Source organism: Amphiura filiformis, chromosome 2 (assembly GCF_039555335.1).
Source record: "Amphiura filiformis chromosome 2, Afil_fr2py, whole genome shotgun sequence".
Lineage (NCBI taxonomy): Eukaryota > Metazoa > Echinodermata > Ophiuroidea > Amphilepidida > Amphiuridae > Amphiura > Amphiura filiformis.
Window position 1 is genome coordinate 55,068,775 of NC_092629.1, and position 27,911 is coordinate 55,096,685.

General features: G+C 37.5%; 1 protein-coding gene across 2 annotated transcripts; it reads right to left on the reverse strand.

Annotated features, from left to right (window-relative positions):
- Positions 1-29: 29 nt before the first annotated feature.
- LOC140146404 (CCR4-NOT transcription complex subunit 10-B-like) lies at positions 30-27,892 on the reverse strand. 2 transcript variants are annotated; one of them, XM_072168239.1, is made up of 15 exons: positions 27,767-27,892; positions 23,171-23,503; positions 20,109-20,259; positions 18,752-18,903; positions 18,139-18,228; positions 17,096-17,179; positions 14,430-14,688; positions 13,219-13,427; positions 11,438-11,562; positions 10,046-10,237; positions 6,596-6,787; positions 5,246-5,373; positions 4,050-4,252; positions 2,407-2,482; positions 30-1,201 (listed from the first exon to the last, which is right to left on the reverse strand). In XM_072168239.1, the coding sequence occupies exons 2-15, from the start codon at positions 23,465-23,467 to the stop codon at positions 954-956; spliced, it is 2,406 nt and encodes an 801-aa protein (XP_072024340.1). In that variant the 5' UTR covers positions 23,468-23,503; positions 27,767-27,892; the 3' UTR covers positions 30-953. The 2 variants fall into 2 exon arrangements, with proteins under 2 accessions (XP_072024340.1, XP_072024343.1); XM_072168242.1 differs by having other exon boundaries at positions 27,763-27,892.
- Positions 27,893-27,911: the final 19 nt, after the last annotated feature.

Sequence of the window (27,911 nt, forward strand, 5' to 3'; positions counted from 1 at the left end):
ATCTGTTTCGACATGGACTGACCCAAACGCAAAATCGGAATCAAATTAAATTTTGGGAATAAGCTTTTTTCGTGGATATGTACTGAAAAATGTCATAAAAAGAGGATGCTAGGATCACGAAATCCTCCTTTAAATTGTCATTTGGTATTTTTGGCAAAAAACAAAGAACATAGCAATAATGACAAAGTTGAAGCCCATATATTCAAATACATGTAGCTAAATATACTGTCAGTATATAAATTTCAGATTCATGTAAATGCCGTCGAGTTTTGATTTCATCCCTAACGTTATTTATGATAAGAAAAGAGGTACCGCTAGAGTGTACGTCATTTCTTAACATATATATAATGAACCACTTGTCTTGAATCACTGAAGTAATTGGATTCCTTGCACCTATAATATACATAACTTCTCTTTACCAGTCTGTAGTTATTTTTTGAGTAAAATGCAAAATTATTCACAAAATTTATCAGGGGTATAGTACCACCTTAAGACCTATTCAGTGATTTGCTCATCTGGAGGATCGTAAAAATCATTACAATTCACAGATTCTGGCACCTTTGTTAGTGTCATAAATGTGCTAACATAGTCTGCTAGTGGTTAAGCAGAAAGCCCTGTATTATAGATAAAATAACATATTATACATGAATCTAATTTCTCTACTTCGGAGAACTTGGATCTATGTATTTCAATGCCGGTCTTCAACTTTGTCAATACTGTGCGCTGTTACTGCTGCTTTCTTTGTTTTGAGCCAAATTTCAAAAACTCTTAGTGATAACTCTAATTACTTTTAAGCAATTAATGCACAATTTTAAGTTTGTTACACTTTCGCTGGGATCATTGAATGGGCCTTAAACACGCATAGGTTTGTTTCTCCCAGGCACTGCACTACTTGAAAAATTCTAAAGTCAGAACAAAGTTTTTGTACATTGTGGAATATAATTCAACATCCTTCAATTATGCCACGGATCTTTAACACGCATAGGTTTGTTGCTCCCAGGAGCTGCACTACTTGGAAAGATCCCCCTAATTCCACTGCCGGGTTGAAATCCTGCTGTTGGCAGACCGGATCCGATGGTACCAAAGCCCTGTTGATGCTGCTGCTGTTGCTGTCTGTTGGAATTACCATCTCCGCCAGCATTCTTGATGTATGGAATTAATTGCTGCTTCTTGACCATTTGTAGTGCTAGGGCATAGTTACCTGTAAAGGATAGGAAGGAAAGGGACTCTTGTTGGTCATCTTCAGGTGGTATTGGATGCATTTTCTAGAAATTAGGAAATGCTTTGAGCATGTTTTAAACAGATTAATTGAGTAGGGTAAAGTACACTGATCAATATGCCTTTTGTTTGGAGCAAATCGGACATACGGTTTCCATAATACATCAATATATATGTTCTTTGTATCCTATTGTTTTTGTCAATAATCAATAAAGTTAATGAGCTAAAAGGACTGAAAAGGCACATTAATATGTAATTTTTGCCAATATTTTGCTAAAAATCAATGCATAAATGTTCAGGGTACTTTTATTTTGCATACTTTTGCCCTGAAACTTGGTCAAAGTGTTTCTAATATGTTCTAATGTATTATACAGTGAAGCCGCCCTCTAGTTTGCATATTTGCATAATTAATGAGCTAATTTGCATAAATGCTAATTAATTATGCAAATATGCAAATAAGGGGGCGGCTTCATTATATAATACATTAGGAACACTTTGACCAAGTTTCAAGGCAAAAGTATGCAAAATAAAAGTACCCTGAACATTTATGCATGGATTTTAGCAAAATATTAGCAAAAATTATATGCTAATGAGCTTCTCCAGTTATTTTAGCTCATTAACTATATTGATTATTGATAAAAACAATAAGATATAAAGAAAATATAAATTGATATATTTGGAAAACCGTATGTCCGATCTGCTTCAAACAAAAGGCATATTGATAGGTGTGCTTTGCTCTACTCAATTAATCTGTTTAAAACATGTTTAGAGCACTTTTACAATGCCTCCAATACCACCTTAAAAGGAGCAGACAGTATAGGACACACGATATGTGACATACAAGGCTGATGAAACTACAAGGCTGACTGCCCATTTAAAATAGACAGCAGTTACAAATTGAAAAACAACATACTAAAGGATAGGGAAAGAGAGACTTGCTGGTCATCTTATAAGGACATGAGCAGGTAATATAGGACACACGATACATGACATGCCAGGCTGAGATGGTCCAAGACAGAATTAAAAAGGCTAGTTTGAGTCTGATACCACCTGTCAATTTCTCCCTCCACTTTGACTTGATCCATCACCACGGGTACACACCACCCGAGCAGACACACATTTACCTGTGAAGTGACTGAAGTCACAGCTTTAATTGGATAGACAACACTGGATTGAGTTTCAACTTACCTGTCTGCAGCTCCAGGTAGATGGCTAGAAACAGAGCTTGTTGTGGGACATCAGCTGGAGGCACCAATGTACACGCCTAAAATAAAAACACCAAAAAAACAACAAAAAAATTTAAGAAATAAAGTAAGAAAATCATCCTACATACTTAAAACACAAGGAATTCACCCAAAATGCATCTGGTATCATATCATATCGTTTACAAAAAACTTAGTCCCCTAAGCACTACCTGCCAATCTAACATTGCCTCTGATTGGTCAATTACATGAAGTCTTCACTTTAATCACCAATCAGAATGGAGCTTTGCAAATAATTCACCCCAATTTTTTTGTGTGATGAAATTTTTCTAACAATGTTGCTGATTGGTCCAATTGATAATGAAAACTTCTTTTTGCCCAATCGGCAGGTGGTTCTCATAGGGTTAACAAAAGCAATACTTTATTCACTCATACAGATTGCTCCTTCTAACAGCAATCATTATTAATAAGTCTTGTGAGTCTTGTTCATATATGTGACCTGTTCTGACAAAAAAAGGAACAAGTCGCATTTTTGACATTTCATGATTTGAATAAAAATGTAAGCACGGGACAATCTTCAAAATGATACCAAAATGTTGTTCATAGCAGCAATAGTTTTAAAGATATGGAAAATTTTGTAAATGATACCTTGATAAATTTTGCCAAATTGCTATTCTTAATCTTAGTAATAGCTAATTAGTTTCTTGCTTTACACAGGATTGGATAGGGATTATCATAGTTCAACTGTCAATTATTGATTAAATAAACCTCTTTTGAATAAGTACTTTCACGGATATGAAAGTCCACCTAGTCCCAAGGTCAAATACCATGAAATTAAGAATTCCAAAATTTGATTTGTTTTTATGGGAATAAAGGCCTATAACTCAAAAACATGCCTGGTGACTTGTTCTAGGTTTTGTTGAAGCTGGTCAAAAATGGCAAAATAAAAAGACTTCCTCTTAGGACCCATACCTAAATACCAGTGTGCAGCTTTCCCCAGCTTAGCTGGGAATCTCTTATGCAATGTGAGCTTAATTAAACATTGTGGCTGCAGTAAGCAGGGGTGTGCGAGGCCGCATATCAAAGAAGAGGGAAAATTACTACAAAAAAAGCTGCAAAACATCATAAAATCAGGGTAAAACACAATGGGTTGAAAATAAATGAAAACAAACACATTTTGGCAACACAAGAAGAGGAAATCAGCTAAAAGAGGAACTCTCACACCACTGAATAATAAGCTGCAGCTTGGCTGGGGAAGGATGCACAATGGGCCCTTACAAGATTTGTATATCATCAGCTTCCAGTGCATAATTCTGCAGTGCTACTGATAAAGAGTGCTCACGCTGTCTGCCAATCATGTTGTGCCCTTAAGTAAGGCACTTTATATCGATTACTCCTCTCCACATGCGTAAATGGGTACCGGCATTCTTAAATGCTGGGAAGGTAATAGACTCGCTGTGGAGGAGGTGTAGCGATCCTCCCACAGCAACATTTCACGGTGGAGGCTGGCCTAATCACCAACGAAAGAAAGATGGGCACTTCAATCTGTAAAAAATGCAGGTTTGACTCCTTTGCCTTTTACCTTTTTATATACAATGTACACTAAAGAGAATTCAACATATTACCAACCTGATGTAGGCATTTCCTTGCTTTCTCCCATTCACTACGTAATGCATGAGCACTGGCCAGATTAAATAACATCGTAGCCTTTGCCGTCTGAATGGATGCTGGATAGTACTGATGCTGCATACTCATTTTAGCCTGCATGTCAGCGCCGCCATCTTGGGTGTTTCCTTGGTGATTGTTGTCGTCGAAACGATCATTTCTGTCGCCTGAGAGAAAAAGAAGACAACAGAGTACAAGTTATAGAGGGTTGTGTCAATATCAAATTTGGCCTGATATTATAGCATTATGCACAGGGCTGGGAGCTCTCATAGTCTACCTTCTTTGATTTTATCTAGAGTCCGAAGTTTACCGTTTTCTAAAATCCATTTTCCAGTTGCAATCTGTGTTGTATAATTTGTAAATCCATGTTTTATGAATAAAGCTTAAAATGTATAAACAATGATTATGAATGATATTAATGTCACAATAAAATGTTCAATATCGCAATCAATATGCTCTGCTTGGAATATTCTCACGATAATAGGTCGACTGTTACGATGTTTGGATGGATAGGGGGTTCATGCCTTGGTAATATACCTTTTATTTCGGTATTATTAAACAGTATTATTTATCATAAAAATTGACACACACAGCTCAAGATAGTTTTTAACATTTATTTCTCTTATCTTTTAACAATTTTTGTCACGTCATACAAAAATGTCATTTTCCATGTTGTACCTCCAATTCCGTAAAACGGAAAACTTTAGACTCTAATTTTATCCCTAACTCACTTTGTCCTGGTTCTTGTGGTGGTATTACAGACACATCCATGACATTATTAGGGGACAGATGTTGCACTGCTAATAGCATTATACACAGGACTCTGAGCTCTCATAGTCTACCCTCGTTGCTTTTATACCTAACTCACTTTGTCCAGGTTCTTGTGGTGGCAATACAGACACATCCATGACATTATCAGGGGATAGATGTTGTATTGCTAATAGCATTATACACAGGGCTATATGGACTCTGAGCTCTCATAGTCTACCCTCGTTGCTTTTATACCTAACTCACTTTGTCCAGGTTCTTGTGGTGGCAATACAGACACATCCATGACATTATCAGGGGACAGATGTTGCATTGCTAAAAGCATTATACACAGGGCTATATGGACTCTGAGCTCTCATAGTCAACCCTCTTTGCTTTTACCCCTAACTCACTTTGTCCTGGTTCTTGTGGTGGTAATACAGACACATCCATGACATTATCAGGGGATAGATGTTGGATTGCATCAAAGATATGGTCCATATTGATGAGTGCTTCCGCTGCATACAGATGGCCTAGGAATCTATGACAGAAGAAGAGCATAATAAAATATCATTCAAGAGTACCAACAACATAAACTTAAAGAAATGTGCATTATACTATTGTATTCTGCTATAGGTCCTTCACCAGCACTGCCCTACCACTCTTTCTGGTTATTGTGTAAAAAGAACTGGGTAATGCTTGGGTTATACCATGTATGATGCTACATGTATGCAGCTTGTTTGGCAAATGAGGTGCTTATGTTATGATGATGTGATTCAATTAGCCAATCAGAACTAAATTTCCATGTTTACGCTGTAAGCAGCACCAAATCGGCAGACTGCTGAAGTGAAGGACCTTGCTGAATAATATAGTTAATTGTGAGAGAGAACATGTACAAATTAATACATGAATTTGGATATTTCCTGATTTTCCAAGCAAGAATTAATACACTGTTTTTACCAAATTAAAAAATACTGCAATCTGTACTATTGAAATAACAACAAATTCACTTAAAGTGAGCAAATTCATCCACCTTCAAAGTAAAAGAATCAATCCTATGTGACTTGCATGCATTCAAAAACACAGCACATTGTACACAATTAAACACTTTCAATACATTCTGCATATTTTCAAACATCTTTTCTGATATGTAGGTGGTGTAGGGGTTGTGGCACCAGTGGGATGGATACAGAATGGTGACCCCTGCACTCCATTACTGAAACAATGGTGCGCTGACCTCGAGAAAAATTGCACAAATACTACTAATTTGGTGTACAATCTAGTTCAATTTCGGTCTTAAAATGGTCTTTCAGATGATTATTTTATGCTGAAGCACAACTTAACATTTCGACAATTTGAATTCCACTGCTAGGAGGGGCCGACCTGCATTTGGCACCACCCTTAATACAGGGATTCAGCGCCCCATTAAGACGGCACCTAGGGCACCGAGAGAGTTTTAATACTTATTGTGTAAGTAGATAAGTACGGCGATAAACCAGTTTTGTCGCTTATGATGAATGCCTTTGCAGAATAAAGTTTGTGATCACTTTGTCCCCCAACATCAGTGACACATACGCACTACAAGCATTAGTGGCATATAGACTGCTCAGAAATACAGCTGCTATAACCCATACCTGTAAAAGCCTGAAGCCTTTGGCTGTGACAGAAGTTCCAATGCTATCACATTGTCCCCCAACGTTAGCGACACATACGCACTACAAGCCTCAGCGGCATATAAACTTATCAGCTGCTATAACACCTACCTATAAGAGCCTGAAGCTTTTGGCTGTGACAGAAGCTGCTTAGCATGCTCCAACGCTATCACGTTATCCCCCAACGTCAGCGACACATACGCACTACAAGCCAGTATGGCGCATCGTAGCTGCGATACCTCTGCTGCTTTCAGCGCACACCCTGGTGGCGCCGGGAAGGAATTTGGATATGGCTGTTTACCTCTGTAATAGATATAAAAAACAATGAAACAATAAATATTTAGTGGTTACCAAATGACAGGATGTTTTGCTTTTTATTTAGGTCTATGTAAGGTTTGATATGGAGCTTTATGGTCTTGACCTATTTGCCTGTGCAACCTTGGGAAGCAAACTTCCTACATATATCTAAAAGCTATCCTACTATGGAATAGTATGCTGAGAGGAACAATTTCAGACCATTTTGATAACAATCGGAGCAAGTTTTCAAATTTGAGCCCTGTAGAGGTGAATTGACCTTTTTGCTTATAACTTGAGAACCGTACATCACGGATAGTATAAGCTCTGCCATAGAAGAGACAGTCCAAGTCATAGACAACGCCGGTAGACTCCTACACATTCTCCAAGGCCCCGATGATTGGATGCCAACAGGGGTTTGCTGCAGTACCAATACAATTTACGTGAATAATTTTGCATCAGACTGCAATGGAGTCTACACATTTGCAGCTGGCACTGGGGCATATCAGGGTTGTGTGACAAGGGATGTGAAGGATCCCACAGGTGTGGTGTTATCAGGGGACAGGAACAAACTTATTGTGGCACAATGGGGAAGGGCTGGTGTCAAAGTCTTCAATAAAAACTAATGATTTGAAGGCAATAGGCTATTCCAGTTGAAATCCATACACCCCCTATGGATGCATGACATTTATCTCCCTCCCACACAAGGGGTGTAGATTTCAAATGGAGTCATCTATTCAGATTTGAAATTCACAATACTTGTGTGGTCGATATAGGTCATGTTTTCCAGAGGGGTGTAGGGATTTCAAATGGAATGGCCCAATATTGGAACACGTTCTATACTGTACAACTCGCAATATTGTGAGTTGCTCGATGATGGCAGTCCTCTTGGATATGAGTTGGAAAAATATGCATATATAGCAATGACTTCATAAACATTTCAAATGATTAACTATGCCTCATGAGCAGTTTTGAAATTTGCTTTCCCTGGACATCCAAATTGGCTGCCACTGGCTTTTGCCAGGTTGCATTCCTGGTTACATTATTGTGTTGTGTGCACAGAGTGGGCTTCGCAAAAATCTGACTTGCCCGTAGAAAGTTTGATAGATGTTGTCTGATTTTGACATCGGATAAGTTGTGCTTTTAGTGATCACTGTGCACTCTAGATCAAATGAAAAGAGTCTACCACCAAAATATTTACGTCAGCGAACCAATTCCACAGATGAGAAAAGATACAGACCATCCTTCCACAGGCAAAGTCCTTGTGCTTTGTATGCTGCAAGTTCTTGCATATTCATGAGGGCATCAATCGGTCGGCCATGTGTAACAAATTATGCACACATTGCGTGTCTTTGTGTGACGCGATACATAGCATTGTGTGTCTTCTTGTTTACGTAGACTGCCATAAAAATACATGGTATGTGCGTAGCAGTTTTATCTCTCATACTTCATGGAACGATTGGCCCTCATTAACGGGTGATGCTGGGACTTTACCTGTGGGTGGATAGTCTGAAATTTTTCTTGTCTATGACCAATTCATATTCACTTTGCCAGCAACAAATTGATGCGGGTTTCAATATTATTATTATTATTATTAATATCCAAGTACTTTTAAAAAGATAATTAAGACTATTATTATATTGGTATACCTCCATTGTAAAAATAATTATATTTAATTATATCATATGTACCATCATTGTATATCTTTTTTTACTATTTATCTTGATAAATATATGAATATAACTTCTTGAATCTTGAAAGGTGTATATGATCTGTAGATATAGGGTTGTTGCATAACTTCAAATGTATGCAAAAATGCAATGGCAGAATCATTACATAGGGGCTTATGTGTGCAATGGGCTATTCCATTTAAAATCCACACTACCCCTGTGGAAGATTTAACTTAAGTCTTCCACAGAGGGAGCATAAGTTTCAAATAGAATAGACAATTGGGTAGCAAGTACTCACTCCAGATGTGAAAGGTAAAGGTAAAATCATAATACAAGGGGAGTATGGGTTTCAAAATGATTAGCTCTGACAAATTACATTTGAAAAACTTACTCCCCCTGTGGAAGATATTTCCAAAATCTTCCACAGGGGTAGTGTGGTTATCAATCGGAATAGCCCAATGTATATCTCAAACATGGAGCCATTACATTTTAGTAAATTACAAGTATTAAAGAAGTAATAAAAAAATAGTATACAAAATAGTTACTGCCTTTGAGTGTGACTGTTGAAGTACTTTTATAGTAAATCAGGGACCATGTATAAAGGGACTGGAAATGGATTATTGATACCTATTGTCAAGCTATTGTTATCAGATTATCTTTTACGACCTTCGATTACATGCGAGTTGCGCGCCCTGTTTGGTCTTCTATTATTTACTCATGTTGCCCTACAAAATATCAAAAACACATCAAAATATTCAATATTTTTCTAAAGTTATGTCAAATTGTGTAAAATGTCTATCCTTTGAAGAACATAATTTCTGTGTAGCGTTGAGAATCATTTATATAGGATATTGGAAACAAAATGTGATAATTTTGTGGAGATACAGAATGCTAGAACAAACAAATGTTCATTTTTTTCTGGAATCTGTACATCGTACACTTTCTGTTCCTACTGATTTCGATACTGAAATAATTCTTAAAATAATGTTCTTTGATGATTTATGTTGGCATTTCTAGAGTCTATCAATATAGACAAAAATGTGGGCTCATTTCGCAATGTACAAGACAAGCCACACGCTGTGTTGTAACTGTGCCTGTGTTGTAACTATACCAGGTATATCGATCAACATATTATTCATGCTTGCTCAACTGAGGATAATTTGTAAACCAGCAACTCGCATGGTACAATGGGTGGAAGTCCCGAGTAAATATACTGAGGTTTGAGCACAATATGACAGTGCTTTATAAACATATACCACAACTGGTGCTGTTTATAGTGAATCAAATTTACCGCACATAATATTCCCTTAACTGTTGAATGACCTCAGCCGTATACCGAGGTCATAACTGAAAAGCACTGTGTTATATGTACACTTCTGGCAACAGGGTTTACTTTAACGTACAAATCACGCCAAACTACCGTACATTCTGAAGTTCTAAAAAAATATGTTTCAATAACTAACTAATAGTCAATTTTGGACACAACTGCACAGTCACAGTACAACAAAAATCCTGTTGCAAAGTCAGCCACTTTTTTCCCCACAAAGTCTTCTCAGTCGTCAACCCAGACAATTGAGGGCAGCAGGCTATGACTTACCCTGACACATCCGAGAGCTCCGACGAGTCACTACTAACGCTTCCTCTGGAGGACACTCTAGCTGCTGGAACCTGATGAGGGGGATGCATTGCCATGGCGATATCATCCGGTAGAAGGGATAATGCATTGCATAGACAAAGGGATGCAAACTCTAAGGTGGCCACTGGCATGGCTGCAGACTGACCATCAGAACTGAGTAAGGAATATTATTTATAAGTTAATGGGAGAGAAATTAGACAAAATGATTTTTGCTGTTTTTATAACAAAATTATCCCTAAAAATGTTGCAAAATAAAACCAAATATAAATGCATCAACCAGCCCGAAAAATGAATCAATCCTACGCGGCGTGAACTCATGCGAAAGCACTGCGCGCAGTATGTGGAGTGCATTATACAAAATCAATGCACTCCGAGTGCTTTTCTAACCGCTTTTCTGATTGGCTCCCTTGATATACGATTGTATGAAACAAATATATTGAATGTTTATGAGTACAATGGTAAGAACATTTTCGTGAGGTGAAATGTGGACTGTTCCATTCAACGAGGCTTTGCCTAGATGAATGGAACAGTTTGTATTTCACTGAATGAACAAATAAAAACATCCCATAAATTCATTTTCTTCCACACTTAATTTTATAAATCATCAAAAAAATATCATAAAATATATTTTAGAAGCAACAGCAACAAATTGGCGAATCAAGGGCTGTACGCTTGTGCGACTGTCAAAATATATTCCTTACCCACTGAACTAACATCAGCTACTTGGCATTTCTTAATATGACAGTAATGGAAAGAAAAGTGCAAATGTTCATTTTTCAGCACTTTATAGATTTGGACAAATTGACAATTGGCAACGTAAAAATATCAATCTCTTACACAAGATATATCACACGCTTGATTGTGTCTTTTATGCAGATTTGTATTCAGGCTAAATAGTTGCGTTCGTGTAAGCATTGATGACCTGGAATTATAAACTGGGTCATCCACAACATACAGCATATGTCTTCGGAAAACCTCGATTTGAAAAGGTCTATGCGGAGAAGCCAGTTCCCAGTATTGCATTTAAAATCCATACTCCCCCTGTGGAAGATTTTGGAAAGCTCTTCCACAGAAGGAGTGTGAATTTCAGATGGAATGAACACATTAAGCAGCTCCATTTAAATTCCATATACCCTATGAGAAAGATTCAACATGAATTGTCTACAGAGGGAGGGCAGGTCACAAATGGAGCTGCCTAATGTGTTCATTCCATTTGAAATTCATATTCCCCTGTGGATGATATTTCCAGAATCTTCCACAGAGTTATTGTTGATTTTAAATGGAATATCCCAATACATGGGCGACTTATTGTCATGTTTTTTTCTATTGCACAATGTTGCTCATTTTTATTACCTGTATTTATTGTCGGCAGCGCCGGGTGATAAGACAATCTTCCGATGAGCACCATTCCCTACAACATTACCCACAATGCCTTTTTTGTGACTATCTGGCATCCCTTTGCCTTCTGACTCAGGACTCTGAAATAAATGCAGATAAAAAGGGTATCAGTCACAATCATTCCATATCAAATGCAATAAGGCAATAGAAACAAATTAGTTTGATCTTTCGATCGACCATCGATACTTGGTCGATCCTTATTATTTATGAAATCAATTCTCCTATTAGCAATAAAGAGGCGCCGCCAGCGGTTGCGATGTAATCGTGATGTATCATGGGAAAAGGTTAGAGCTCAAGTCCGCATAATCGAATATTACCATGCTATTACATAGGAACACGTGACAATATTTTTTAGTTTGTCAAAATAAAGGTGTTACACGCGAATCGATACTCAATAATACTTAATAATGTGATTTGAAATGTGCACAATTAATTTTTTCTCTATCGATTTGCGTGTAATACCGTTATATTGACAAACTAAAAAATATTGTCACGTGTTCCTATGTAATAGCATGGTAATATTCGTATTATGCCGGACTTGATGTCGACTTTTCCCATGATACATCACGATTTTCCCATGATACATCACGCTGCAAACCGCTGGCGCGCCTTATTGCGAATAGCGAAATTAATTCACTATTGTTAATTGTGATAAAATAGCAATTTGTGCCTGTAGGGATGTTGAGCAATATAATTTTAGCATTAATTCTGATACATCACACCACGTGACATCACTGCACTCAAGTTAGAAAATTCTTGCCCCTGCTTTTGCTGTGTTTGATCAGGTTGTCCCCACACACAATCTAGTTCCTATCCAGTGACTCAGATCAATGAAGGCCCTTGTTTCCTGATTTGGATGGCGTACAGAACTAACGTGACGTCACCTAGTGTGACATTATCTAATCAGGTTGGTCTCAAGACGTTTCAAAGAAAACATCAGCTACATGTAGAGCTAACAATGTTGAACTGGATGATGACCAGGAAGTTCCTCGAAAGCACTCCCGCTAAGCGAAATAAACAAGAAGTGCTGTAGTCTAATTTTAAATTACTCTCATGATTTTTAATCCGGTCACACAATGGACTATACCAGCTGAAATCCATACACACCCTATGGAAGACATGACATTAATCTACCGCACAGGGGGTGTAGATTTCAAATGGAGTCATCCATTCAGGTAACCCCATTTGAAATTCACACCCCCTGTGCAGAAGATTAGGGTGAATGTCTTCCATAGGGGCTATATGGATTGCAACTAAAGTTTGTTCGGTTTATATAAGGCTCATAACACCGTGCATTGATATAAAATGGCATGCATGCAATTGAGCGCAATGCTTATGCTAACTGTGCGTTGTGTAATGTGTGACTGGCGCACACTTATGTGACTTTATGCGAGCGTAAGTTGGGACTTTATTGATGCGCGGATTGCGCGCAGTAACAAAAGCCGAATAATTTCCGCCTTATATAAGCCAAACAAGCTTTAGAATAGCCCAACTATTATACTGTATAGTGTGATATTTTCGCTGGGTTAATTTTTCACAATTTTATCAATTCTGCACAGTTTAGTGGGTGTTTAATTCACATTTCAAAATATATTCACAGAAAGTACTATGTGTACTAAATATTTTCGCATGGTTAAAAATTCGTAACTGCCTGTTCAGCCATGAAAAGCGCAAAAATTAAACCCAGCAAAAATTTCCCACTATAAAGTAGTGCAAAAACATATCAAACATCTTACCAGTGTGGTTTTGTTAGCAGCAATACAGCACTCAGCGATTCTCAACCAAAGCCTGGGATTAGATGGGTAAACCTGTACAGCCTCTGTGAGACATTCAAATGCGGCTAATGGCCTGCCTGCATGTAATAGTTGTATCCCTGTGTTGTAGAGGAGCTCATAACGTCTGTTCATGCCTAATGTGTGTAACCTTTGACCTGAGAGAGATTGAGCTGCAACATAAACATTTTCAACAGTTTATTAATTTATTTATTCCCATTTTACTGCTTACAAAGCCGAAGGGTGCCCAAATAGTAATGCTAACCTAAAGGTCTAATGAAAAAATTGTTTGATTGGCGTAACATAAAAAAAAAAAGTAGGGTAGGTTGGTGGGGATTTTTTTTTACTTTTAAAGCTGTAAATTGCACTTTTTCTTCTTTTTCAATTTACTTTTAATTCATTTTTTTTCTAATTTATTTTTGTTTTTTGCACAAAAAAAAAAAAAAAAAAAGTCCAGGGTCGGGCCTAATTTTAGGGTACATTAGGTTACGCCAATCAATCAATGTTTTTTAGGCCTGAAGGGCTCCCCATAAACAAACTGAGGATGTATTAGGAGAAACCAGGGGTAAACCCCCTGGCCTCCATTTCTGAAACTGTCTGTAATTCACATGTTTGGGTATGACTCTCTATACACAGGCCCGTACACAGGACTGATGGCTTCACATCCCCTCCAAACCCCTCCAAAGGACAGGGTATCCTCATGGTTCATTTACCCAATTCTAAACAAAGTCATGGGGAGCAGAAGTCTTTTTAAAATCAATCTTATAAACCAATGTAAATGCAGTAAAACTACCTGTACTACCAAAACATATGTGGTACACACCTTACAGAAAAGAAGCTTGGATTTGTAATCTCTGACTTGAGAGTGATATAGCTGAATGATAGATTATAACTATTCGGGAGTTTCTTCTGATGATAGGGGTGCACAACTTATTTTCTCTATGTTTCCATTTCAGGATTCAATATAAGCTAAGTTAAAGAAACAGAAGAAATTTTCTCAAAGAGATTACCTCATCACTACAATGCGCAGTGAGAAAAATATTCAGAAAATTTTGAAATATTTTTCATACGCAATTTTTGTTCATGACGATTCATTTTTTTATACAATTTTCGAAAAAAGGAATGTTACAAGGAACAAACATGTTTTTTGTTTTAGGCTTTAACGTAATATTTACCTTTCCCTTGTCTCTTTGGTAACTCAGCCAGCGCATTGGCATTCTCCTGTAATGACTTCCTTGCATAGTAAGCACCCAGGTGAAATTTATTCATGTAGAAATGTATACACGCCAAATTGTTGAAATATAACACTGGTACGCTCTCGCCGGTCTGTCGGAAGTCTGATGTTTGTGGGGCGCTGTTTAACAGTTTGATGGCTTTGCGATAATTCTGACGTAGGAATTCAAAGTTGCTTTTGAGGAAGAGAGCTGTAGACGACTGTGAAAGTGCAAAACAATATATATACAATTGAATACCTGAGTGGAAGAAGGGCCCAACTCCAATTTTCTACAAAAATGAGTTAGACCCAGCATTTTATTGCCAGCAGACTGTTCTTCCTTGTGTGTGAAATATGAGCCAAAATCCACTCTCTAAATAGTCTTCCACGTACACTTAATCATCATTTTCATGGAGTTGGGCCCTTCTTCCACAAATATTGGTTAAAGAGGAATTTTGTTCATCCATGAATCTGCTTTTCACTGTAATAAACTTCCTTGCTAGCATATTACATGCTTCTACTTGTGCAATAAATTAATAATTACCAAATTTCTGTAGTTATTTATAACACATCTCCTTACAGAACTGCCACTTGCAGTATACATATGTATTAGTGGAAGAAGGGCCCAACTCCTGCTTGTATTAAGACCTGTCCCGTTGCCATGGAAACATCATATATATTTTGATCATATGTAATACTGTATGTTCGTGTATTAAAGGTCCCCTGAAGATAAAAACATTCTGAAGATAAAACTTTTCCAAATATTAAATTTTGTCTTAATATCTCAAAAACAGTTTTGATGGAGTTGGGCCCTTCTTCCACTTAAGTATTCAATTATAAAGCTTGGTAATATCTGCATCATTCAAAGGTTGGCATTTGTATCCAGACCACCGTAAAAAAACCTTGTTTTCTGTGAAATTTGAATTTTGTTATTCTTTACCCAAAATGCTGAAAATAATATAATAACCGTATTGAGTATTTGAGTATAGTCCCACCCCCCATTTTTCGAAAAATTCAGAAATTGTATTATTTTTTTTTTTTTTTTTTTTTTTTCGGTTTTGGATTGTCCCTGGACCTAGACCGAGATGGTTGACCTAAAAAAATAAAACATTCAAGATGTTTTGTATTTTTAATATGAAAATTGATAATTTGTATTCATGTCATACTCTATTAATGATTTCAAAATGCATTCAATGCATTTTGAAATCATTAATAGAGTATGACATGAATACAAATTATCAATTTTCATATTAAAAATACAAAACATCTTGAATTTTTTTAGGTCAACCATGAATGATCTAGCATCTAGGTCTAGGTCCAGGGACACTCCAAAACCAAAAAAAAACTTTAATAAAAAAAAAACCGGGTGGGACTATACTCGGACCAATATGGTAATAACTGCCAGTAAGGGTTTATGTATATTTTAGGTATAAAATACGAGGTAAAGTGAAAGAAACCCGACTGACTACTTAAAAACATATTTTCTTTTTTCGTCAAAGTGATTTAGTTCACGCTATTAGGGAATCCGCCAGGGACCTGGTTGACTATGTTTTTGCCTTTTTCTGCTTTTGTCTGTTTGCTTGCCTGGATTATCAATAAATCAAATCAAATTAAAATCAACAAAGGCTCTAATTTCCAGACCTGGATACAAAGATTATTTCCCAGGCATATAAACAACAAGTTTCCCACAGAATGTCAAAACATCCCAATATTCCTGATGTAATTCTTTATCAAAGGAAGCTAAATTTTTGTTCAAATGCAAGCATTTCCTTGAAGGAGCTTCCACATGTTCCTGTTTGCCAAGGCCTACTGTACTTCATCCTCCCTCTCAATAGATGGTGCCTTTAGCTGTAACTACAGTAGGAATTTCAATTCAATGAACTCAGCTTTCAACAGCTGTACTTGATCCAACCGCAATATCGCGTATTTCAAACTACAACACAAACGCACGACCTTGGATACAATACTAACCAATCACGAGTGAGTTGGCATGGTTTGATTCACTTCCATGTTACGTACGCACAGTTGCACATGCTGGCGTACATCGCGCAGTGTATGTGATAAATCGTCACACTATGCCAGGCTGTGTTCATTCAATTGAAATTTCTACTGTAGGGCAACACTTGTCCAGAGAGGTATAAACATAAGTCTCTCAACTGCCGTACTGACACCAAGTATAGTCCCACCTTCGAGTAAAGTCCCAACCGAAATCGAAAAATTTCAGTTTTGATTGTTTTGTGTTTTTAATGCATACAAATTCAATGCATTTTGACATCATTAATAGAGTATGACATGAATACAAATTATCACTTTTCATATTAAAAACACAAACAATCATGCATTTTTTTTTAGTAAGTCAACCAAGAATGATCCTAGCATATAGCTGTAGGTCCAGGACACTACAAAACCCCAAACATAAATCACATAAAAAAAATAATAATTTTTTTTTCATTTTTTTAAATTCGAGTATAGTCCCACCCCCCCCACCCCAATTTTGAAAAATGTTCACCTAAAAACAGGGTGGGACTATACTCGAGTCAGTACGGTAATTCCCTATACAGTGGTAAAAATGTATCCACTTTCAAGTCTAGCATTATAAAGAAAACATTCATTAACAGAAACACTTACAGCACCCATGCAATTCATGACTGACTTGATTTCACGCTTACACACTTTCATTTGCTTCAGCTGTAGATAACACCTTGTCTTGTACTGAAACAAACATAAAAAATATTGCACAGAGTTAGTCATTAGAAATATGCACAGCAGGGTGCTAGCTGGCCACCCGTCCACCTGTCATTTTGGACAGGCAGTTAGCTCCTGGGACGGGCAACAATAATGCCTGGGTGACATATGCTAAATTCTACAAATAATGCATGAATAAATTATGTGAACTCAAAACAAGACCAGACAAATAAATCAAGGCTATATAGCAATAGCTATTTGAACTGACTGAACCTCCAGAACAGGCCTTCTCAACTGGCGGCGCGCATGCCACTTGTGGCGCTTGAAGTCAGTCGAAGTGGACAACCTGCTACAGAAATTTCAGCTTGTATTTACAATGTAAACATATTATGGTAATATCATATGAACAAGGCACCCGGGTTGGAATTTCTGGTGCGGGTTCCCCGAATGTCATTTTGTAATATATTTACAAGCCTTCCTCTAGCACAGTTGCATGAATAATTCCCTTGAAAAGTTCAATGGCACAGCAATGAGTTGATAAACTTAGTCTCCTAGCCACAAAATCCAATTACAGAGATGCCAGTCAATTTCACTCAAAAAACCTGAAAAAGCATGTGAATGCAGGCCAAAAATCCCCCAAACTGGCTGAAAATAAATAAAAATGCGGGAATTTGAACTCACAAAAAAAACTGAATTCAGGTTAAAACCTGAAAAGTGGCATCTCTGAATTACAAGAGGCCAGAGTTCAATGTCACACAAAGCTGCTGTTTAACTTGTTTACATGCAATATTTTGTAGGCATATATTTTCAATAAATATCATTGCTACACACCGGGCTACACACATCCAAACACAAAACTGCTTGGAGACCACTTCGACTTTGATCCCTGGTGATACTTGTACACCCAAAAATTACAAAGGGTATCTTGGAACAAAAATTACCTGAAAATCCCAGCCCTAGTTTATAATGTTGTAGAGTGACTTTACCTGTGTTATCCTTGGTCTGTGTTTTTCATTTGCTATGTTCCCATTACCATCATCACCCCCACTGCTATCCTTACTGTCTTTGCCTGAATTCTGCAAATCAAATTGAAACACATATATGTAGTACTTGAACATTTAGGTTAGGACAATATTTTCATTACAGTAATAAAAAATAATTGGTTTTAAAATCCAAACTAAATTAGCATCTAGATTTTTAAAGCAATGTTTTCAACAGATGAGTTTTGTTTTTTTAATAGTTGCATCTTTATAGATGATTATTACCGTACCTGAAACTTCAACCAGAATAACAAGTCTAAACCCTTGAACTGTCTCAGGAAAACACTAAAATGTCCCAGGAAAAACACTCACATATGTCAGGAAAACACTAAAATGGCCCAGGAAAATACCCAACTGTCTCAGGAAAACACTAAAATGGCCCAGCACAACACCCAAATGTCTCAGGAAAACACCTAAAAGTCTCAGGAAAATGCCATAAGGTATCAAGAAAAAACCCAAATGTGTCAGGAATAGGAAAAGAAATTTAAAAAGTATCAGGAAAACATCCAAATGTGTCTGGAAAACACCCAACTGTTCATGTCATAGTCGTAATACATACCTCACTCTGTTTGTCTCCTGATTGTGACTTGTTATCGGAACCAAATAGTTTCTTCTCCAGATAATTGAGTGCTCCCAAGGCTTTTTCTGGTTGATATGTGCACAGATATGTGTCAATTAGTAAAAACAGCACCTTGTGTGCCAAACAGTCCTCTGTAAAAATTAAACAAAGTATAGAAACATACTGTAAAGTGGAAATTTTTTCGCAGCGTTTATTTTCACAACTTTTGCGTTCCAAGCTGCTACCGCCAAAATAATAAAGATGTGCTGAATGAGCTGAATGGCTAGTAGCTTTGAATTTGATATTTTTGGTTCACTATCCAGGTGGCCAATTTCGCGAGAAAATTGTCCCCTGGTCAATTAAAATTGAGATGGAACCAGTTTCTACCAAGTATTTTCACCCTTGGCAACCACACTCCAACACCGATTCTCACACAACCCAAGATTGCATGATTTGCGTAAAGTGTTTAACTCACCTAAAGGTTCAATCACATGGAACAGTTTCTCAACGCTGCTTGAGATGGTACAGGATGACAGTGTGGTTGTAAACCAAGATTTCAAGACCTGTATTCTTGTTTAACTCACCTAAAGGTTCAATCACTTGGAACAGTTTCTCCAGGATTCTTATGGTTTCCCTATGCTGTTTGAGATGGTACAAGATAACAGTGTAATTGAAAACCAAGATTTCAAGACCTGTATTCTTGTTTAACTCACCTAGAGGTTCAATCACTTGGAACAGTTTCTCCAGGATTCATATGGTTTCCCTGTGCTGTTTGAGATGGTAGAAGATGACGGTGTGGTTGAAAACCAAGATTTCAAGACCTGTTTTCTTGTTTAACTCACCTAAAGGTTCAATAACTTGGAACAGTTTCTCCAGGATTCTTATGGTTTCCCTATGCTGTTTGAGATGGTACAAGATGACGGTGTGGTTGAAAACCAAGATTTCAAGACCTGTATTCTTGTTTAACTCACCTAAAGGTTCAATAACTTGGAACAGTTTCTCCAAGATTCTTATGGTTTCCCAACGCTGCTTGAGATGGTACAGGATGACAGCGTGGTTGAAAACCAAGATTTCATGACCCGTATTCTTGGTTAACTCACCTAATGGTTCAATCACACGGAACAGTTTCTCCAGGATTCTAATGGTTTCCCTATGCTGTTTGAGATGGTACAAGATGACAGCATGGTTGAAAACTAAGATTGCATGACCTGCATTCTTGTTTAACTCACCTGATGGTATATCACTTGGAACAGTTTCTCTAGGATTCTTATGGTTTCCCTAGGCTGTTTGAGATTGTACAAGATGACAGCGTGGTTGTAATCCAAGATTGCATGACCCGCATTCTTGTTTAACTCACCTAAAGGTTCAATAACTTGGAACAGTTTCTCCAGGATTCTTATGGTTTCCCTGTGCTGTTTCAGATGATACAAGATGACAGCATGATTGTAGAATAAGATTGCATGATCTGCATCTTCCAAAGCATCCGACCCTCCTATGCTGACCTGGGCCTGAAATCAAAATCAGAGTATACATACGTAGAGATTATGCTTGAAATTGCCACTGGGTCAGTGTGTCTGTTATTACATATTTGTAGGTTAAAAGTTTGCAATCTGATGATGCAGACTCATTTTCACTTATCAAAAAAGATGGGGTGCCAATTTTTTTTTAAAAGCGCAGTGATTTATAGTGTGCTATGCACAGGCACAATGCCTAGACGTTGATCCACAAGCCTCAGCACACTTTACAGGTTGTCGCTGACCACTACAGCCCCACATCATTCCATAAACCATTAAACAACAATTCAGGGACTTTGCTGCTTCAGGAGCGCACACCCTGGACATTCCACAAATAACCTTCGCAACCAGGATCAGCTCCCCGAGTTTCGAACGGGTTACAACGAAACAAATTACCAGTCAGTTCCTTGTCCAGGGGGATTTCAAGCTAACTCAATTTACATTCTGATGAGGCAAAAAAAGGTGTTTGGTTGTCCTCAACTGACCGCCACCAATCTTGCAAATCTGGAATAAAAAAGTGTTTATTGTACTGTATAAAATTAACCGACCCTAATTAAATTATGAAGGGAGGTTTTTTTTTTCAGAAATGTTGCCATCCCGAAAAGGTATTAAAAAACTGTTAACATAGTTCGTTTTATGCAAATCCAAGAAAAATGAAGATGTTAAACTCACAAGTTTCTTAACACTTCTAAACTGTCTTTTTGAGTTAGCTTGAAATTGAGTTAGCTTGAAATTCTCCTGAACAAGGAACTTACTGCTAATTGTCTCGTTGTAACTCGTACGAAACTCGGGGAGCTGATCCTGGTTGCGATGGTTATTTGTGGAATGTCTAGGTTGTGCACTCTTAAAGCAGCAAAGTCCCTGAATTGTTGCTAATTAGTTTATGGAATGATGTGGGCCGTAGTAGTCAGCGACAACCTGTAAAGTGTGCCCCAGGCTTGTGGATCAACGTCTAGGCGTTGTGCCTATATGTAGCGCACTATAAATCACTGAGCTTTTCTTTTTTTTTTGTCTTAAAACAGTAATGAAAGATCACAATTTAATCTTTATTTAATTAAGTTAAGTTTGGCTATGTTTGGCTATGACCTTTAAAAAATCTTCTTTTTTTCTTGGCCTGAGGTAAAGGAATACAACACCTGTGCCAAGCCTGTGAATTATATTGAAAGATACTGCAAGAATACATTGTCACTGGGCAGGAAAAACCTCATATGTGACATGATCTGGTCCATGGGGGCCAAAGGCGGCAAATTTGAAACTGAGATAAAGATAAAAATATGGAGTAAAAAACAATAAAATACATAAGAAAATAGATATCAAGAAAATTCATAAATTTAGAACCAAGTATGCTAGACCTTTGGTGTTTTCAATAAATGATAGCCTATTGTATGTGTAATGTAATAATTACATTAACTCAATTTTCAAAAATGCCTCCTTTGGCCCCCATGGACCAGATCGCGTCACATATGTACTTTTGGTCCTTGAACATGGATAAAGCCTTGTAGGTGTAGACTTTATAGATTGCTTTATCCATGTTCAAGGGCCAAAAGTACATGCAGGAAACATCTCATATTTACTATTGGCCCTTGAAAATGGATAAAGCTTTGTACATGTAGGTGTAAACTTTATGGATGGTTTGCTTCATCCATGGCAGGAAAAAGTGGGCAATACGGGAAGCTCATTGCCGGGAAATTTTTGGTTTTTGACCCAAAAAATAAAGAAATAGGAGAAGGGAAGTATGTCATAGTGGAGGGAAATTTGGTAAAAATGGAGGGAAATTCTGGATTAATGCTTGCAGGGAAAAAAACATTTTTTCAGCCTTTGGCTTCATCCATGTTCAACGGCAAAAAGTACATGAGGTTTTTCCCATCCAGTGACGACATGCAAAATAAGGGTTGTTTGCCTTTTTTTTCAATAATTGATTGAATATGTAACCATCCACCATGAAGCAGATCTGCAAAGTCGCCAGGGCCTATCTAGAGCAAGGGCTTAGGCAGCCAGCAGTGTAGGGAGTGGCTTACACACCCAACAGTGTAAGTTACACACCCACTTTTTACCAACATGGCCTATACATGTAATACTTTGTACACAAATCATTAAATTTACACACTCAGGTTTTTGAATTTGCACACCCAAACCTTCAAATCCTGCCTAAGACCTTGATCCAGAGACATGGCTCAATAAACTCAACAACATTTTTAATAGAAAACAAAGGAATTTCAAGACGATTATATTGATTGCTTGAGTGTCCATTTTACCAAGCAATGGTTTTGGAGCGGTGTGTGTAAATTCAGTGAAGCATGTCAGTTTCCTACAGGCTTTTATGGGTCTGGCTTTGATAAAAGCCGGATACCCCTCTGCTATTAAAGGCAGCGAAGCTTGGCTGTAGGGATGAAAGTCCATTTTAGACAAAAAGCCTGAATAAGCCTGAAAATTTCCAGAACGGCCCTAAAGCGGGCTGAAAATAAAAGAAATTACTACAAAAAAGCCTGAATTCAGGCAAAAGCCTGAAAACTTGCATCTCTGTTGGCTGGGCTAAGTGAACCACTTTGGCTGGCTTCCCTATGTCTGTTACCTTTCCACAGACTTGATTCAATCCTCTCTTGACATCATCCACCTGATTACAGTCACTCTGATAGAACACCCAAATGTATTAGGAATACACCCGAATGTATTAGGAATACACCCAAATGTATTAGGAATGCACCCAGGAATACACCTAAATGCATCAGAAATACACCCTAATGCATTAGGAATACACCCACATGTATTAGGAATACACCCAAATGTATTAGGAATACACCCAAATGTATTAGGAATACACCTAAATCTATTAGGAATACACCCAAATGCATTAGAAATACACCCACATGCATTAAGAATACACCCAAATGGATTACTGATTTACCTTTCCACAGACTTGATTCAAGCCTCTCTTGACATCGTCCACCTGTTTACAGTCACTCTGATAGAACAACGACACTGACAAATTATGCATCACTTTGATGTCCGTCTGCCTCATCTTGGCCAACTGCTTCAGTTTCTCCACACATCCTCCAAAGTTACCCGCATCAAAGTCGACCTTGACGGCCTGGGCGAGTTCCTTCTCCTCCTCGCTGTATGTAGGGATTGGTGATGGGATGGGTGATTCCATTGATGTTGAGCCGCTGCCACCGTCTTTGTTGCTATTTTCTTTGTCAGCCATTTTGAAATTTGATGATTCCTTGAAGCACTGGTGACCCTATAAAATGGATAAAGTGTACAACCCAATTAGTGCTAGGAAATAAGCAAGCATTTCTGTGGGACATTAATGCCCTTCGTCTTAAGGTGGTGCTACACCCCTTGATAAATTTGTGACTAATTTTGCATTTTTCTCAAAAATAATAACACACTCAGCCCCTCTAGCCAGGAATTTACTCACCAATGAGCTTCACATTCGGGGCTAGAGACCGTTGCATTTGAAATCCAGTCGGATTCACTGAAGCTGCCATGACACCGTGTCATGTGTAAAGCAATGCCAATGGAAGTTCAGAAGTCTGTAAACACAGCTGATCAAGATCAAGATGGACGATTGCATAAAAAATGTTGCTAAAATTGCACATTAACAAAAGTTTGGATCAATTGTTCAAAATAGGCAATCTTCATTCAATATACAGTTGACTCCGACGTATCAAAATAACTTTCATCCAAAGGCAAATCTCAACATTGGGCAGAATAAATAACATCTGTTGCTAAAAAAATGTCACTACTGACCGACCAAAAAATTATAGCAACGTACTCATCGAATGCGTAACTATCATGACATTCATTAAGAAAGTGAGTTCCAAGGAGCTATGTGTAGGTATGCCAGGCAAACCTTAGTTAACACATTTGCTAGTCAGCCAAATTCGCCGACAATGTCAATGCATATTTACATAGAAATTTAAAACAATTGGCCGAAGAAGGAAACCTACATTTATGTTTTCTATACTTCACTTGACCCAAATATATATGATTTTTTATGGTGATAAGACAATCGCACATGGAATTTTAGAGGGATTTTGATAGCAGTTCCATTAAAAAAAGCTATCATAATCAGGGGTCGCGCTAACCTGCGTTTCTGCGCGTACAGCGCATATTTTTAAGTTTGAGCGCATCTATTCATTTTTGCATACCAGTTCAGGGGTTTTCATGCGCGCAGAAAAATGAAAACATGTGAAAGAAAAATAAAAGCTTCGATCTCCAATATTTACGACCTGTCCAGAAATTATGTAACATAAAATGCAATAACATAAATGTTAAAGTGAAGTCGCCGTAGCATTGTAACATAATTTAAAAATAAAAATAAAATACACACCTCCAGCGTAATTTAACAAAGATTGTGATATTGTCTAGAATCACAGATGAGTTTTATAGCAGTACTGAATGACGACACGTACGTGAGTAGGTAATTTCTAATTCTAGGGATCGGTAAGGAATGCTTCAAGGGTGGTGTGTAGAGATATGCCAGCAGTGAAATCGAAGCCGTAGAAGGAAAAAGTGACAAAAGTTGCCCTTGAATTATGTTTTATAGTCAAAATACTCCAGTAATTCAATAAATATCATGATATTTGGCCTAAACTTGAACTCATTTGCAATGAAATGTCATTTTTTATTGAGTAAATCATGGCTTTTTCACTCGTCACATGTGACTTGCAATGCTGTTGAATTCTGCACTTTGCCGAAGTTGAACTGCATTTTATGGAATTCTGCGAACTTTTATGGCATAAAGCAACACTTTTATAACAAGTACACTGCGTGGGAACTTTCTTTAAAAGCCAGATAGTTGGTTTATAATAGCGAGAATCACGGCGTGAAAGGGAGATCGCGTTTTTGCCAGGCCTTAACTATTTACACATCATAACCAAAATCACAAAATCTGATACTGATATATTGAAACGGGCATTCAATACTTGTTGACTAGAGAACCCCTCATTTTAGGATTTGAGCGCATATTTTTAACACTTTCACGGGGTTCAGGGGTTCTGAGAACCCCTGGTTTTAAAACCTAGTGCTATCCCTGATCATAATGAGACTAAGATCTAGAAACACCCCAAAATGCCGTTTTGGGGGAATTTTGCTAGCTGAATCTCTTTGATGAAAGTCAATCTTTGACAAGATGTAACTTTGCTACGGAAAGTGCTATGAAAAAAAGGTTTTCAGTTTTGGCTTTGTTTACTCAAGGGCTTTAATTTGATATATGGTCGTGCGCCATGAATTGGGGGCCAAATGCGTTACACACTAAAAAAAAATTGAGCAATTTACATGTTTTTGTACTTAAACTGATCTAATTCATAAACTGTTCATCAAAACCCTATAAAATTATATATCACTGTAAAGCTTAGAGTACCAGGAATACACACATACAAACAATTGGTCAATATACAGGGTGCCACAAATGTCATATAGGGTGGCAAAGTTGAATTTTGGTTAAAAAAGTATACTATTTTGTTTCTCTCTTATTTACTAACATAAACACCTGTTCTGCTAAAACCTTTTAAATGGGCTAATAACATTGTAGGCTATCAAAAAAGCAAACTTGTAATGATGAGTTATGTTGCCTACCTGAGATACAGGGTGTTCAAAAGTCGTACATAATTTTTATGATTTTTATTACATTTTCAATCAAAACTTTTTTTTCCATGCCCCACACAAAAACCAGTGGCATATTTGAATTCCTCATCAAATTTCCATCCAAAAATGTTAACTTTTACAGCAGTGGGGTAATTCCTTCATGAAATATGACCTTCAGAACGTTTCGGAGCATAAATGAATACTTAACACAGTAACGTATAGGAAAAGCCTACACCCCATGACACAGAATGCAGCACACTTGCAACAAATTAACTTAGCTTGGAGTAAAACTGGTCACATTTCAAACTAGACATAAATACCAAAACAATGGTACATGATCCATCTCAATACCTTGCTGGGTTATGAAGTTACAGTAAAAAATATATTTGTGAGGCGTTAAAAATCAACATTCCCTATACTTTAACACATGCCTCAACCGTAGGATCCTCAACCGTAGGATCCTCCACCCCTGACTTCACATCGTTTGAATTGCAATATCTCAAGAAGTAAATAAAGTGTGAAGTTCTTTCTTTCCACAAATTGAGCTAGATAACCAAGCAACAAAATGAGACCAAAACTAGTTCAGTACCCCTCTCCATTCTTGAGATTTGGGACAAAATGTCCCAAATAAAATGAAAAAATGTAACGCCTCCACCTTTTCCTATACCCCAATTCATGACGCACGACCATATAAAATGATGCAGTTTGATGGCAAATTTGACTTCACCTAGCATACCTACTATGTGCAGGCTCAGAAATCCGACGCGAATCCGTGAATCGATTCGCGCAAAGATTCTCGCAAAACATCATCTATATGGATTCGCGTAGTGCATTGGCGGTGCACAAGCAAACTTCTGTACAAATTCAACTTATGCAAATGAATCAACCACAGCTCATTATAACCCAATGACATCACCAGCTCAAATTACATCCCATTGAAATACATGTAACTGATGTAAGTGGAACCAACATTACTCAAATTTCAAGGCCTTTTTGTAAAAAATTACAAGTTTTTCAGAGATTTTCAAAGTTTTTCTACGGAAGTTTAAGGTTTATTCAAGCTACTTGTGTAGGAAGTACAAGTGGAGACAGCCAAATGTTGATGGACAAACGTAATATGCATGAGCATTTTTCATAGTCCAGAACACATTTTCTTGAAAATCCATGCACCTGATTGGTCAGTTCAGTGCATGGGGTTGTAATGTGAGCAGCTCTGTGTGTACTGTTGGTTGGTGGTTTCCCAACTGTGCAATTGATCATCATGGTGGTGGTACCTGGTGTGTTCTCTTAATTATTTGTACAGTGCCAATGGTGCAAGTTTGATTGTGCGGTGTACAGAAAGAAAAAAATATGTACCCAATAAGCGCCGGTCTTTGCATAGCCATAGTAGTGCGCTTGTTTACGCAAATATCTGTGCGTACCCAAAAAGTGGGCTTTCATGATCGAGAATTAAATATTTTGCCTATAGACATTCATGTGCAACTTCGAAGCTAGAGTTTTTGAGTAAAGTAAGTGGTGTGAGGTGACCGTGAGCATGTGCAGGGTCAGAATTTCATTTTCAATTTCGGCGAGAATCCAAGATTAATCTATTCTCGCAAGGATTCTTGACTCTTGTGAAAACAAATTTGCGTGAATTAAAGTTGATTCTCGCAAATTTTTGTAGTTTACACAGAAGTTGATTTGCAAGAATCAAATGATTCCCGCAAACAAGATTGATTCTCGTACATGCGTACTGTGAAACGAAATTCTGACCCAGGCTGGAGTGAGTATAGGTTGTCTACCCATAAAATCCTGTAGAATGAGTAAGCTTAAAAATTAACAAGAGTGATAATCTGAAAATGCAAACAAGTCTAAATAACTTTAAATAAACAATACACCACTAATCTAATCCATCAGATATAGTCTTACCTACCTCCGGTTGATAACGGTTTACTTTATTTTAACAAAATAATAGCAAAGGGGGTAAAACAATACACTTTTATGAGCACATTTTTGTCAAGGATTCCATGTTATGTAGCTAATGGCGTCTTACTTTCAGACAGTCCGTCTCTAAATAC

Excerpts from the sequence above, each read along its gene's own strand:
- LOC140146404 (XM_072168239.1), bottom strand. The coding sequence starts at position 23,467 with ATGGCTGACAAAGAAAATAGCAACAAAGACGGTGGCAGCGGCTCAACA. Across the intron at positions 13,428-14,429 it reads ACCAAAGAGACAAGGGAAAG|CTCAATCTCTCTCAGGTCAA; the intron begins GTAAATATTACG and ends TTTATGTTGCAG. Across the intron at positions 2,483-4,049 it reads CAAGGAAATGCCTACATCAG|GCGTGTACATTGGTGCCTCC; the intron begins GTTGGTAATATG and ends TTTTTATTTTAG.